The 15,847-nt window shown below is 43.5% G+C and overlaps 1 protein-coding gene across 1 annotated transcript in view; it reads left to right on the top strand.

Moving 5' to 3' along the window:
* ttc7b (tetratricopeptide repeat domain 7B) overlaps positions 1-15,847 on the top strand; it is a 470,560-nt gene that overhangs the window by 235,279 nt on the left and 219,434 nt on the right. Inside the window, exons 10-11 of the mRNA XM_073039387.1 lie at positions 2,113-2,196; positions 3,439-3,543. Of these exons, the coding sequence (XP_072895488.1) occupies positions 2,113-2,196; positions 3,439-3,543 (189 nt within the window). The remainder of the gene's footprint in view (positions 1-2,112; positions 2,197-3,438; positions 3,544-15,847) is intronic.

The raw sequence follows: 15,847 nt of genomic DNA, 5'->3' as shown, positions 1-15,847 counted from the left end.
CTTCATTCTTGATGAAGTATGACATTTGGGTGTGTTGAATATCGCCTTAGAAAGTAAAAGATAATAAGTATATTCTAGGCGGACTTACATCACCTTACCATGTTATCCTTGTACTAACAAGTTAACTGAGCCATTACCTTAAAACTCTGACCTGCAATACTCAGAAACAGATTGGCCCCTTAATTAACTAAATACAAAAGTGCATCGAATGTCTTTCCAATAAAAGAATAACCAGAAAACTCCACACCTAGGACGTTAACTTGCCCATGCCTGCTAAGATTGCGCATACAGGCAGGTCTGAGCTCTTAATGTAGTTCCATCTCCTCCTGAGGGGCGTGTGGACTTAGCCCAGGGTCTTCTTCCATACCTCCCAGCACCGATGATTTCAGAGCTTCTTTCGCTTCCTCTGCCAAGTTAAACAACACCTTCATGCCCTTGATATTCACTCTCAAAATCGCTAGGTATATGAGGAACGAGTTGATCCCTTTCTGTCAAAGCTTAGCACGGATCTCCTTGTATCCTTGCTGTTCCTGCATCTGTAGTCGGCGAAGAACTTCAGCTGGGTACCATCAGGGAGAGTAGGTTTGGCTTTCCTTGCACCCTCCAGGATAGCCTGCTGGTCAGTGTACCGTAGAAGCCTAAAGACCATGGTCCGCGGTCTTGAAGTGTTGTTGGTAAAGATTCTATGTGCTCTATCAATCTCCAATGGAGTGCTGTGGGAATTCTTGAGTGTTGGAATCCAATTAGGTAGCATCTCCTGGAAGTAACCTCTTGGATCGTCGCCCTTAGCGCCTGTTGATAAGTTGATCAGTCGCAAATTGTTTCTCCTGGATCTGTCCTCCAAGTCGTTTAGCTTCTTCCGTATCTTAGTCACCTCCGCGAGACAGGAGTTATTAATTTTTTCATTCTTGCGTAAGCTAACCAGAATGTTGTCTATTTTGTTGAAGACCGTGCTAAATTTTTTAGCATGAATGACTGCTTGCTCCTTTAATAACTGGAGAATGTTGCCATTCTCTGCCATATGCAGAGAATGGGGTCGAGAGCCTTTTCCAGCGACTCCTTTAGCACGTGGGCTACAGTTTCTTGGAGTGATTCCATCTCCGTTGCCATTATTTGCTTAATTAGCATAGCTATTTCCTCGGATGAATCGTTAGCTTGGTGTTGTCTGCTGGTATCTTGTTTCGTGGTTGAATTTGGATCTTTTTTTGAGGTCATGTCTTTAGTTAGATCTTTCTCCAACTCAGCCTTGTGTTAAGACTGTCTATGAGCCCTAAAGAACGTGAAAAAGGAGGGTTATATGTCAGTGCTCAGTGCTGTGCTGCCATCTTGCCTTGTGCCTCACCGGCCCTCTGATGTTGAGTGCAAAGTTGTTGTTGGAATACCCTCACCAGTCAATCTATCTTTCTTGTATGCCTCCTCATCGCCATCTAAGATATCAGTAACATTTCAGAAAATCCATCCTGGGCCCAAGATATTCATGCAGTCATGAAGAAGGCATGCCATTTTGAGGAGATTCAAGCAAATTTCTACAGATGTACCGTGGAGAGCATTCTTACTGGTTGCATGACTGCCTGGTATGAAGGTTCCAATGTATAGGATCAGAAAAAAGCTTCAGAAGGCTGTAGACTTAGTCAGCTCCATCATGAGCATTAGTCTCCCCACCATCAACGACATCTTCAAAAGGCGGTGCCTCAAGAAGGTAACACCCAACATGAAGGACCCTCACCATCCAGAATATGCCCTCTTTTTGTTACTACCATTGAGATGGAAGTACAGAAGCTTAAAGACACTTCAGGAACAATGTTTCAGGAGCAGATTCTTTCCCCTTCCCCCTTCAGATTTCCGAACAGACCATGAACATTATCTATTTTGCTCTCTTTTTGCTCTTTTTAAAATATATTCTTATTGTAATTCATAGTAATTTTTATGTATTGCATTGTACTGCTGCCACAAAACTACAAATTTTGTGACATTATTGATAATAAACCTGATTCTGATTCTGAGGTATCAGTCCATACTCATAACACGAGGGGAATTTTATTGCTGATTCTAGCATCATGTAATGTGAGCTGTGACAGATTTTGAAATTAAAGTGTTTATTTTCAATTCTAGTGCTTGGAACGAGCAATGAAGTTTACGTTTGAGGAGTTTCACCTTTGGTACCAGTTTGCATTGTCCCTGATGGCTGCTGGCAAGGTTAGTGGTAGTTAAATAAATGTGAAGAATGCAGTATGTTTCTAGTTGAATCAAGTAAAATGGCCACTGTCAAAACAATTTACAGTTTTTGCATGAACTGCGCTGTGTATGAGACCATAATAGACCATAAGACATAGGAGCAAAATTAGGTCATTCAGCTTATTAAGTCTGCTCTGCCATTCCATCCTGTCTGATTTATTATCCCTCTCAACTACATTCTTCTGCCTTCTCACTGTAGCCTCAGATGCCCTTATTAATCAAGAATCTGTGCTCAGTTCATTCAAATACCTCTCCAGGTGCCTCTGAAGTATTGTTACTGTTCCTGTGTCCATCAGCTCTGGCAGGTCATTCAAGAAATCAACTACACTGAAAACTTGGGCCCTCAGACCTCCACAAGACCATAAATAGAGAAAGGGAGAGAAATTACATCTCAGAATGTTTTAATGATCCACCAAGTTTGCTCCACCATTTGATCATGGCTAATTTATTTTCGCTCACAACTCCATTTGCAGGCCTTCTCCCTATAACCTTTGATGCATTTACTAATCAAGAACCTATTAACCTCTGCCTTAAATGACTTGGATTCCACAGCTGCCTGTCTGTTGATGTTCCCCATCCACCATATCTAGGCCTTTCAATATTCATTAAGTTTCAGTGAAGCAATACCAGATGCTGGATTTCACATGAGACTCTGTCTGCATTTTCAGGTGAAGAAGTTTATCTGGTGTCCTCAACAATAATTATCATTTAGTTCACCAAAGTAACGTGATTCCTCTAGTCATTTATCTCATTGCTGTTCATTTGACTTCGTTGCTGACTATCGAGTATTTTGCACCTTCCATTGGTAATTGCACCTTAGAAAGTCTTAATTAACCATAAAATGCTTTGGGAACATCAAAGGCACTGTAGAAATGAACATTTTCTTACCACTGTTAATAATAAGGTGTAGGGAGCTAATTTGCACACAGCAAGGTATCATAAACAGATATGAGATAATGACCAAATAATCTGTTGTAGGTTAGAAGATAAATACTGAACTCTGAACTGATTCCACAGCCTAAGGACTCACTTTCAAAGACCCTACAACTCATAATCTCAGTATTTATTTATTTATTATTATTTCTGTATTTGCACAGTTTTTTCTTTTGCACATTGGTTGCTTGTCAGTCTTTGTGTATAGTTTCTCATTGATTCTATTGTATTTTAATGTAAATTATTTCCATTCCATGTTGTCTCTCTTAGTCTGCACGGGCAGTGAGAGTACTGAGAGAATGTATAAGACTCAAACCAGATGATCCCACAATCCCACTCCTTGCTACCAAATTGTGCATTGGATCTCTTCACTGGGTAAGCATTGTGGATTCACTAAACATTAAAGTGTTGATTTTACAATGTTACATAAAGATGTCGATGAGACATGGAGTCTTGTGAGCGGTTTTGGGCCCCAAATGTGCTAACATTGGAGACGGCCCAGAGGAGTTTTATGAGAATGATCCTAGGAATGAAAGAGTTAATGTATGAGAAGTACTTGTTGGCTCTGGGCTTATGTGCACACGTTTCTTCTTCCTAAAGGTTCACAGGAGAACCTCTGTGATCCACAGCATTAAGGATGAGGATGGCGCAGTAGCATCCTCACAGATGGACATACTGAGGCTCCATAAGTCCTTCTGTGCCAGTCTGTATGACAGAAACTACAGCCTCCCAGAACTTCCTGTCGTCTATTAAGGAAGTATTAGATGATAGCAAGTGGGAGGGTATGGACCAGCCACTGACCCTGGAGGAGCTGATTGGCTCCATCCATTCCTTTGACTCAAATAAAACTCCCAGAAGCAATGGCTTACTGATTGAGTTGTGCTCGGCACTATGGAACTGGATGGGCCCAGACCTGCTGGAAATGTACAATGCTTCTAGCTGGCATGAGGAGTGTCATCATTACCTTCATCTACAAGGAGAAGAGGGAAAGAGATGACATTAAGAATTGGAGACCCATTTCACTCTTGAATGTGTCCAAGGCCATAGCCAACCATGTCAAGTCTGTTCTAGGATAGGCGACTCACCCAGACCAAACTTGTGCTGTATCTGGCAGGAAGATATTTGACAGCCACATGCTGCTGAGGGACACCATCATTTACATGCAGAACATGGGGTGGATGCCTGCCTGGTCAGTTTGGACCAGGAGAAAACCTTCACCAGGATATCACACACATACATGATGGATGTACTGTCCAAAGTGGGATTTTGTGATGGAATCAGGAACTGGATCCAGCTGCTGAACATGTACATCTGTAGTAGAGTTCAAGTCAATGGTTGGAAAACAAATAACTTTCCCATCAAGTCTGGAGTCAGGCAGTGTTGCCCATTCTCCCTTTGACTTGTTTGTGTGTTGTGTAGAACCCTTTGCTGAAGCCATCAGGAAGAACAAGAGCATAAGAAGGGTGAGGCTGCTGGACAGTGGAGTAACCCAAGTGAAACCTCACTGTGCGTAGACGCCATCACTGTCTTCTGTTCAGATACGAGGTCAGGTTGCAGATCGATCAGCATCTGTGACCAGTTTGAATTGACATCGGGGCCAAGGTTAACCGCACAAAGACCGAGGCTGTGCTCTTTGGCAGCTGGCCCGACCGATCCAGAGTCCCCTTCACCACCAAGTCGGATTACATGAACGTGCTGGAGATCTGGTTTGGAGGGGCCGAGGCATACAACAAGAATTGGAGGAGTGGACTGGGAAAGTAAAACAGAAATTGGGACTGGGAGGAGGGCGCTCCCTGTAAATAACTGGGAAGAACCTGGTCATCAGATGAGAGGCGCTCTCAGCGCTACTGTACGTGGTGCAGGTGCGGCCCATCCTCCACTGCTCCAGCTTGGGAATCATCCGAGCTGTCTTCAGGTTTATCTGGGGATCTAAGATGGAGCAGGTAAGATGGGTCACCGTGCACAAGTCCCTGCACTGTGGGAGATATAAATGTAGCCAGTGTCGACTTCATCCTGATGACCACCTTTGTGTGTGGCTGTATCAAGCTGTGTGTGGAGCCTAAATATGTGGGCACCAAGTCTCCATGCCAAGTTTCTATCTGTCCTCAATGTTGCAAAAGATGGGTCTTGCCCTCTTGCTATGCAATGTCCCAGTCAGCTGGATGTTGCCACGCTACCAGTTCTTCACAAAAACATTCTTCCAGACCAAAACCTTTGACCACAAGGTAATCAGGCAGTGATCAGCACAGAACATCATGCAGATACTGCAGGAAAAAGACTCAATGTAGGTGTTTTCCTGAGTGTCTAGAGCATCTGACAGAATGCTTCATCGCCAGATCTCACCAAGACCACGCATGGCTGGGTGTGAGAGGGGCCCTCCCAGTCAAGTTAGATCCTTCCTGCATGCCCAGAGCATCATCGCCACAGCCCGCTACCCACGAGATGACTAGTGGGGAAGAGACAGTAGCTCACTTCTTTGCAGACTGTGGGTTTACAAAGAGGGCATCGAGAAAGATGAGCAGCAGCATTTCAGAGGACTCTCTGACCTATGGACTGTTTCCAGGGGTAAGCACGGAGACAAACATCAAGTACTGCTGGCAGATCATCAGCTTGGTGAAAGGCACTCTTTAGTTGGACCAAAATTTGTTCAAGATGTCCGTGGAGGAATGCTGCCAACCGGCACATTCCAGGCCGCAGGAATTCATGCTGAGGGACGCACTCAAACTTGGTGCAGTCACCACAAGGGCACATTTGGGAAGGACCATGATGCAGGGTTCTTCTCGATGAGGGGGGAGCCAGGTGAAGTGAGGCAGCTGCTCGATTATTGTAGTAGTTATTATACCACCTGAAATTGCCACTTGAGTGGCACCAGTGCTATTAATGTGTGTGAACACTGACCATGTATTTAAAGAGTAAAAATGCATTGAATGGTAAATAATTCTTGTATATAATTTTTCATTATGAATAAAGTTTAATTTGTAAAAAAAGTTCATTGGGCTTTGGGCCTGTACTCGCTGGAATTTAGAAGAATGAGGAGGGCCTCATGGAAACCTACTAAATATTGAAAGGCATTGATAGAGTGGATGTGGATTGTCCGTTTCCAATAGTGGGAGAGTCTAGGACCAGAGGATACAGCCATAGAAGGCAAGGATGGAGCCAGCGAAGAACACGACCAAAGATGACATCCTTCATACAGTTCACAAAGTTGCTTCTTTTACTTCTTCTTTCAAACATGATTCTGCTACTAAGCTGCATGCTGTTGGAACCTGTAATTTACATTTTGATGGTGTGTTTTCGGGCCGATAGAGCGATCTAGTCCTTTGCTCTCTTCAAGGGAGTTTGATGAGGTTTTGAGCAGAACGTGTGTCCGTGATCAACTCCATTTCTTGCTGATCTCACTGATTAAAGCATCGAGCAAGATTGAAATTAACAGGAATGAGAGCAGAAGACGAGCAGTTGTTCAGCACTGTCTGCCTGCGTTTGTCTGGTCTCTCTTTCTTTCTTCCTTGATGCTACCAGAATTTTGAGTTTTGGGCAAGGTTTGTGGAGCTTGCTGTGCATGCAGTTCATGTTAGATGTGTTTCTGGTTTCTGGCTACCCCTTTGTTTAAATTGCTATTTTGTGCAGTTTTGATGGGACCGGACTGGCTCTGCGGCCTGCAGTCAATGAACGACACAGTGCTAAATTGAACTGAACTAAACTGAATATTCCTAGATTGTTTTAATGTCTCTATATTTTGATATTTTATATTCTGTTTTTTGCTGCTTTTTCGCCATTTGCACATTTTGTGCATTGGTGTTTGATGTTTTCCGCCATGGTGTTTCATTGCTTTGTGGCAGTCTGTGGAAGACAAACCTCAGAGTTGTTTATTTCATACATAATTTGAATCTTTGAATCTTTAGAACAGAGAAGCGGTGAAATTGCTGTAGCCAGTGGGCGGTGAATCTGTGGAACCCATTTCCTCAGACAGCTGTGGAGGCCAAGTCATTGAGTATATTTAAAGCAGAGGCTGATAAGTTCTTGATTGGTAAGGGCATCAAAGGTTTTGGGGAGAAGGCAGGAGAATGGGGTTGAGAAGGATAATAAATCAGTCAGTCAAACCTTTATCATAACCTTTTATTATAGAGAATAAAATTACTGAGTAAGTGCTGTGCAGGTAGTCAATATGGTGCAAGGTCACAACGTGGTAGATAGTGAGATTAACAGTCAACCATATTGTACCATAGAAAAATTCAATAGTCCTATAACAACAGGATAGAAGCTGTCCTTGACAGTGATGGTATAAGCCTTCAGGCTTTTTGTATCTTCTGCCTGATGGGAAGGGGGGACAAGAAAGAGTATATGGGATGGGTAGGGTCTTTGATAAAAGAATAGGTTAGCTTTATTTGTCACATGTATATTGAAACATTCAGTGAAATGTGGTATTTGCGTCACATCAAATCAGCAAGGATGTTCTGGATTAGCCACAAGCGTTGCCATGCTTCTAGCACCAACAGAGCATTCCCACAGCTCACTAACCCGAACTGGATGTTTTTTGAAAGTGAGCAGAAAACAGAGCACCCGGACAAGATCCATGCAGTCACGAAAAGAATGTACTCTTTTTATAGACAGTGGTGAGAATCGAACCAGGATCTTACAGCTGGCACTGTAAAAACATTGCACAAACTGCTACATTACTATGTCGCTACATATTGGTTGCTATACCAAGGCAGCCAGAATCGTATACAGAGTCCTTGGAGGGGAGGCTAGTTTCCTTGATGTACTGAGCTGTGTCCGTGCAGTCATGGACAGAGAGCCTGTAAGACATAGGAGCAGAATTAGACCATTCAGCCCATCGAGTCTATTCCGCCAGTTTTTCATGGTTGTTTTATTGTCCCTCTCAATCTCATTCTCCTACCTTCTTTCCATAACCTTTGATGGCCTTACTAATCAAAAACCCATTAACCTCCATTTTAAATATACCCAATGACTAGGCCTCTACTGTGTGTGGAAATGAATTCCACAGATTCATCACCCTCTGGCTAAAGAACCTCTCCTTGTCTCTGTTCTGAATAGATGTCCCTCTATTCTGAGGCTGTGCTCTCTGGTCCTAGACTCCCCCACTAAAGGAAACATCCTCTCCACATCTACTCTATATATACCTTTATATTTTCAATAGTTTTCAATGAGATCACCCCTTATTTTTCTAAACACTGTAGAGTACGGGACCAGAGCCATCAAATGCTCTTGATATCTTAACCCTTTCATTTCTGGAATTATTCTCATGAACTTCCTCTGGATCCTCCATTAGGGGCCCAAAATTGTTCACAATACTCCATGTGTGGTCTGACCAATGCTTCAGCATTATATCCTTGCTATTATATTCTAGTCCTCTCAAAATGAATGCTATTGCATTTGCTTTCCTTACCAGCGACTCAGCCTGCAATTAACTTTTAGGGAATCCTGCACGATGCCTCCCAAGTCCCTATGTACCATTGATTTCTGAATTTTTCTCCTTCTTCAGAAAATAATCTTTGCCTTTAGTCTTTCTACCGAAGAATTCCTTTTCTAATTTCCATCTGTCACTTCTTTGCCCATTCACCTAATCAGTAAGTCCTTCTTCAGACTCCTTGCTTTTTCAACATTATCCATCCCTCCACCTATCTTTTTATTGTCCACAAACTTGTCCACAAAGCCGTCAATTCTGGCATTGACATATAACATGACAAGAAGCGGTCCCAACAGCACCTCCTGTAGAACAGAAAAGGTCCCCTTTATGCCCGCTCATTACCTCCTACCAGTCAGTCAATCTTCTATCCATGATAATATCTTTCCTGTAGTAGCATGGATGTTATATTGATTATTAGTCTCACGTGCAGCGCCTTGTCAATTCTGAAAATCCAAGTAAACAACATCCTCTTATTCTCCTTTAAATATCCTGCCTGTTATTTCCTCAAAGAATTCCAACAGTTCTGTCAGGCCCGATTTCCCCTTAAGGAAACCATGCTGACGTTGGCTTATTTTATCATGTAACTCCATGTACCCCGAAAAGTCATCCTTACTAAAGGACTCTCAACTTCTTCTGACCATTGAAGCCAAGCTAACTAGCCTATAATTTTCTTTCCTTTTCCTCCTTTCCTTCTTAAAGAGTGGAGATACATTTGCAATTTTCCAGTCTTCTGGAGCCATTCCAAAATCTAGTGACTAGATCATAAGGCCGTAAGATATAGGAGCAGAATATGGCTATTTGGCCCATCGAGTCTGCTTCACCATTTCATCATGGCTGATCCGATTTTCTCCTCAGCCCTGATCTCCTGCATCTTCAATCTTGTATTCACCTTTTCAAATTTGTCTGCCTTTCACACTGAAACTCATCCTGTTGACTGCAATTTTGCCCTATGAACTGCCTGTCCTCACTACACATCGCTTCTGTTTGTAAACCAGCTACCTCATCTTCAGCACTATTATCTGCCTTTCCTATGGTACTTCTTACATTGAAATACAGGTAGCTCAGGACATTAGTCGCACCATGCTCAACCATCTTATTCCTAACTGTCTGAGGTCTTTCCAACATCTGCCTCCACAACCTCTCCACTAACTGTTCTGGTCATCTGGTTCCTATTCCACTGCAACTCTAGTTTAAACCTCACCGTGCAGCATTAACAAACCTTTCTGCTAGGATATTAGTCCCCCCTCCAGTTCTGGGTAAAAACTGTCTCTTCTGTACGTCCCACCTTCCCTGGAAGAGAGCCCAATGATCCAAAAATCTTCTTCCTACACTAACTCCTTCGCCATGTGTTAAATTGTATAATCTTCCTATTTCTGGCCTCACTAGCACATGATGCGGGTAGCAGTCCTGAGATCACAACCCTGGAGTTCTTGCCCTTTCACTTAGCTCTTAATTCACTGAACTTCCTATGCAGGACCTCGTCATTCGTCCTATCCATGTCATTGATACCTACATGGACCACGACTTCTGGCTGTTCACTCTCCCACTTAAGAATGCTGAGAGCTCGATCCAAGATATCCCGTTTCCTGGCATCGGGGAGGTAACATTCCATCCGGGTATCTCGTTCTCGCCCACAGAACCTCCTGTCCATTCCCCTAACTAACAAACCCCCTATTTCCACAGCGTGCCTCTTTGCCCCCCTCTCTTCAAAGTCACAGAGGCAGTCTGACTGCCAGAGGCCCGACAACTGTGACTTTCTTCTGTTAGGTCATTCTCCCGCCCCCCCCCCCCCCCCCCCACCACCCCCGACAGTATCCAAAGTGATATACCTGTTGTTGAGGAAGATTGCCACAGGGGTATTCTGCACTGGTTTCTTAACCCCTTTCCCCTTCCTGACTGTCACCCAGTTTCCTGTGTCCTGCACCTTAGGTGTAACTACTTCTCTATATGTCCTATCTATCAGCCCCTCAGCCTCCCAAATGATCCAGAATTCATTCAGTTCCAGCTCCAACTCCTTGACACGGTTTGTTAGAAGCTGCAGCTGGATGTAATTCTCGGAGTTATAGTTGTCAGGGACTCTGAAGGTCTCCCTGCCTTCCCACATCCCGCAAGTAGAGCATTTCATTATCTGGCCTAGCATCTCTATTGTCCTAGCTAAGCAGATATAAAAAAGAGAAGGTGTAGCGATGTGCTACACACAGAGCTAGAAATAACGACGCGCAGTCTGTAAGTTGCACTCCAGGCTAGTTTATTCCAACTTTGTGGCACTGGCTTTTACGCAGTTCCCTTCCTGCCCTCTCCGGGCAGAAATGACATCAGAGGTGCATTACAAAAGTCTCTTCCCGAGCGCGGGCTCTCTCCCCTTGCTGGTGAAGAAGGCCCAGCGCCATTTTGGGGCTGGCCTCTCTGCCGATGCACACGCCATTTTGTGAACCGGTTCACCTGCATAGAAGGTGGGTCACCACAAAGGGAAAAAAACTTGAGAAGCCTCTCTTCGTTGAAACCTCAAAGAGCTAAAGCCTCGAGTTCACCACTCTGACCCTGTCCTCCTGCCTTCCTTTAACTTGTTCTTACTAATCAACCCCAAATGCCAATTGGTCACTGGTCAAAGTTCTTTCTCATTGCCATGACCCACTGCTGCCTTTTTATCCTCTGATTGAAGTTCCCTCCTCTCCAAACTTCTGTTTTCTGGATTGGCTGCTGGCCAAAGCTCTCTTTCTTGAGTCTTTTCAGTTACCTCTTTCAGAATGCTGCGGTGTTGTCCATCTGGTCCAGGGCACTTATCTGCTTTCAGACCTTTCAGTTTCCCAAACCCCTTCTCCTGAGTAACAGCAACTACGCTCATTTCAGTCCCCTGATATTCTCAAATTTCTGACATACTGCTGGTGTCTTCCACAGTGAAGACTGACACAAAATACTTAAGTTCATCTGTCTTTGTATCCTTGGATGTTAAGCTCCCAGCTATGATCTTCTTTCAGCCATGACTCAGTGATACCCACAACATCATAGCTACCACACTAAACTGTAATGCATCCAGATAGATTGTAATCTGTTCTGTTAATTGGCGGCTTGATTGCCTGTGCCTAGTGACTCAATTGCCTGTAGCATACAGCTCAATTGCTTGGTAACTTGAACCCTCATGATTATAAATGATGGTCCTGTTCCACGCAAGTGACAGGGTCATTTATTACATCTGCGGTCCTCTTGCCAGGAACTAAAGGCCTTATTGATTACAAGTGAAGGCCTTGTTTCTGTCACTCACAGTCCTACTTACTATGTTTGTCAACAATGTTCCTATAACTATTAACCCTGTGATGATATCTGGTGATTCATACTTGTAACTGCTGCTCTACTTGCCTGTATCTCACCCTCTTAAGGCTGATTTATACTTGCACGTCGCATCGACGCCATAGGTACCGCATACCCTACTCCGTACTCTACGCCGTAGGATGATGCGCACCTCCCCAAAAAAGTAACTCGCGCGTCGCAGCGACGCAGACCGCAACAACTGTGATTGGTCTGCTTGGTAGCATCGCATTTCCTCCTACGCATTTCGGGTTGCTTCTTCTCAGCCATGTGCGTACACCAATGCGAAATAGATGAACCAAATCGTCAAATCCACCTGCTGACATGCGAAGATGTTTGAAATGCATTTCCTCGTCCATGTCTGTCAAGAAGAAACTCAACACAGTGGCATAGAAACCCCACCGCCAACTAATGTTTTGGCGCACACCAACGCATGCTCGCTATGGCATAGAGCAACCAGAAGTGAAAATCAGGGCTATGGCATAGGTTACGGCGTAGCCCGTACACACAACTATAAATCAGCCTTTACTTGTAACCGATGGCCCAATTTGTTGTTACTGATGATAGTCTGTGATGGACAATACTGTTATCACTGAAGTGAAACTGCCAGAAACTGTTAGTCCTATTTATTATATCTAACTCTTTTTCCTTTGCTGAGCCTTTATTGATTTTAAATAACAGCACTGTTTTATGTAATAATCATCCCCCTATTTGTCCATACCTTGTCTCGCCTATCACTGGCCAGGTTGTACCTCTTCCACTCCCCCCACCTCCTTATTCTTATTATTTCTGCACCTTTTCTTTCCAGTCCTGATGAAAGACTGAAATGTCGTTCTCCCTGCATAACCTTGTGTTTTCCAAATATCCCTTGACACCAGCCTTAAGTGTTAGATCTGGAGATAATATTGTTCAGAAGGTTCTTCGGAAGTCAAGAATGAGACGCATCTGTTGCGGTTACAGCTGTCTTATTAGACGCTGATGACAAAGAAATAACAGCAAAGCACGGCAAGGAAGTTACACAGCAGTAGGGAACCAACTCTAACTGAACCAACTCATTTTAGTGTAAGTAAGGAGGAAAGAAAAAGAACAAGGAAAGGAGCAAAGAACGATATCGGTGACATTATAGCGGTGTACAAGGTGATAACAGGCATAGAGTGAGTGGACAGCCAGAGACATTTTCCCAGGGTGTAAATGGCTAATACAAGGGGGCATAATTTTAAAATACATATATGGGGGATGTCAGAAGTAGGTTTCTTACTCAGATATTGTTGAGTGTGCGGAACGCACTGCCAGGGGTGGTAGTGGAGGCAGATTCATTATGGAGACATAAGTAGCATGTAGATAGGCACATAGATGAAAGAAAATTGGTGGGTTATGCAGGAGGAAAGGGTTAGATTGACTCTGGAGTAGGTTAAAATGTCAGCATGACATCATTGGCGGAAGGGTCCGTACTGTAATATTCTATGTTCCAACATCATGGGCCGAAGGGCCTGTATTATATTATACTGTTCCCTGTTCTAAAGAACTACCTTGTGGCCAGTATTTATACTGAGAACTAGTTCAAGCTGGATAGATTAGGGAATTCTATGATAATAACAGCCTATGAGACAACAAGACTGGTCCTGACGAAGGGTCTCGGCCCGAAACGTCGACAGTGCTTCTCCTTATAGATGCTGCCTGGCCTGCTGTGTTCCACCAGCATTTTGTGTGTGTTGTTTGAATTTCCAGCATCTGCAGATTTCCTCGTGTTTGCTCTACAAAAATCCAGAACTAGATATACTACAAATTACTAAAAATCTACTGAGCATTTAGACAAACATGAGACTATACAAACATATAAGTAAATATAAAGGAAATTAACCAGAAGAAAAATAACAATCCTACTCAAGGCCCAACCTCTCTACTGCTACCACCTCCAAACAACTGTATACACATTACCTGTTAACCCATGTCATTACCTTCACCCTTCTCTCCCCACCTGGCTCCATGTCCCACAAACCCATTCTCACCTGGATCTACTTGTCACCTCTTAGATAGATAGATAGATAGATAGATAGATAGATAGATACTTTATTCATCCCCATGGGGAAATTCAACTTTTTTTCCAATGTCCCATACACTTGTTGTAGCAAAACTAATTACATACAATACTTAACTCAGTAAAAAATATGATATGCATCTAAATCACTATCTCAAAAAGCATTAATAATAGCTTTTAAAAAGTTCTTAAGTCCTGGCGGCCCAGCTCTTGGCCCAGCTCTCTCCTCTCCTCTTTATACTGACTACCTTCTCTCTATCTTTCAGTATAAATTGAAGATCTCAACCCGAAATGGCATCTGTCCATTTCCCTCCACAGATACTGCCTAGTCCACTGAGTTCCTCCAGCAACTCAATTCATGCACCACACCCAGCCATAGGTGCTGCACCCATCCCATATTTAGCAGTTATCATGGCCACTGCCCGGCTGGTGGCGTCGTGGCATCAGTGCTGGACCTCGGAGTGAAGGCTCCCGAGTTCGAACCCAGCCGGCTCCAAAAAACCTGGAGAGGGATAGGCTCCGCCAAGTTTCAGATACTCAAGACATGCTGTATGATGAGCAATCACCAAAAAGCTTGTCATGACGGCACCCCGACAACTCCACTAGGAGTTAAGGGCACGCACGCACGCACACACACACGCACACGCACACGCACACGCACACGCACGCACGCACGCACACACACACACACACACACACACACGCCGCCCTATATCTTTTCCTTTCCCCAATCCTCTGCGTTGGCCTCTCTGCTCTTGACTTCTTTCCTCTGTAGTTGATGTTACTTATCACCACATCTCCTCCAAATGCTTTAAAATGGTAACCGATAGGCATATGGAACTGGCAGAGGAGTGGAGGTGAGGTTTGGGTAGATCAGACGTGCAGGGCAGAAGGCCCTGCTTCTAGTTCCTCATGTCCTTATGTCAATAGCTTTACCATTGTTATTTCACATTATTTAATTATTTATTGTGACATAGTGATTTTTATGTCTGCTACAAAACAACAAAACTTGGCGGCAGATGTCAGTGATAATAAACCTGCTACTGATTCTGTTCTCCTTTATGCCATTCCACAGATTCTAACTCAAGAGCTCATATAATTCATCTTACTAGTTACATCAATTACCAGAACTACTTCACATACTCCAAAGTTCAATGTTCAAGCTTAAAGTAAATTTGATCCGGATCCCTCTGTTACCTGCATGTTCATGTACCTTTATTAAAGCCTTTTGAATGCCTCTATTAAATCTGTTTCCACCACCACCCCTTAAAGTCAAAATAAAATATTTTATCATGTATATGAGGTCATATCCTATCATGAGATTAATTTCTTGCAAGCATTCACAGTAAGACAAAGAAATAACAATAGAATCAATGAAAAACTACACACAAAGACTGACAAACAACCAATGTGCAAAAGAAGGCAAACTGTACAAATACAATAAATAGGTAGATAAATAATACTCAAAACATGAGTTGGAGAATCCTTAAAAGTGAGTCCATGGACTCCAGGATCATTTCTTCCTTAATAGTATGGTACCCTCTTCCCAACTTCCCAATTAGTCATTACCCTGTGCCCAGCTAATGACCTAATCTCATGCTGACTGTAGACATGCAGTCCCTGAGGCCAACCTCACTTCTTCCCTCCATCACCCTCACACTTCTATACCTCACCCACCCATTATTACTGCTCCCTGGGCAAGAATCCATCTCTGCCCTGCCACAGGTCACCGCTGCTACCATATACTAGCACATTACAAAAGCTGCTTCTTACTGCAATCACAAATACAAATAACTTAGAACATAGAACACTACAGCAGAGTCCAGGTCCTTTGGCCCAAGATCTTGTGCCAACCTTTTAACTGTAAGATCTATCAACCCTTCCCTCTCACATAGCCCTCCTTTTTT

This window comes from Hemitrygon akajei, chromosome 3 (assembly GCF_048418815.1).
Source record: "Hemitrygon akajei chromosome 3, sHemAka1.3, whole genome shotgun sequence".
NCBI classification, from domain to species: Eukaryota; Metazoa; Chordata; class Chondrichthyes; order Myliobatiformes; family Dasyatidae; genus Hemitrygon; species Hemitrygon akajei.
The sequence above is the reverse complement of the archived record's forward strand: the minus strand, read 5'-3'. Positions and strand labels throughout refer to the sequence as shown.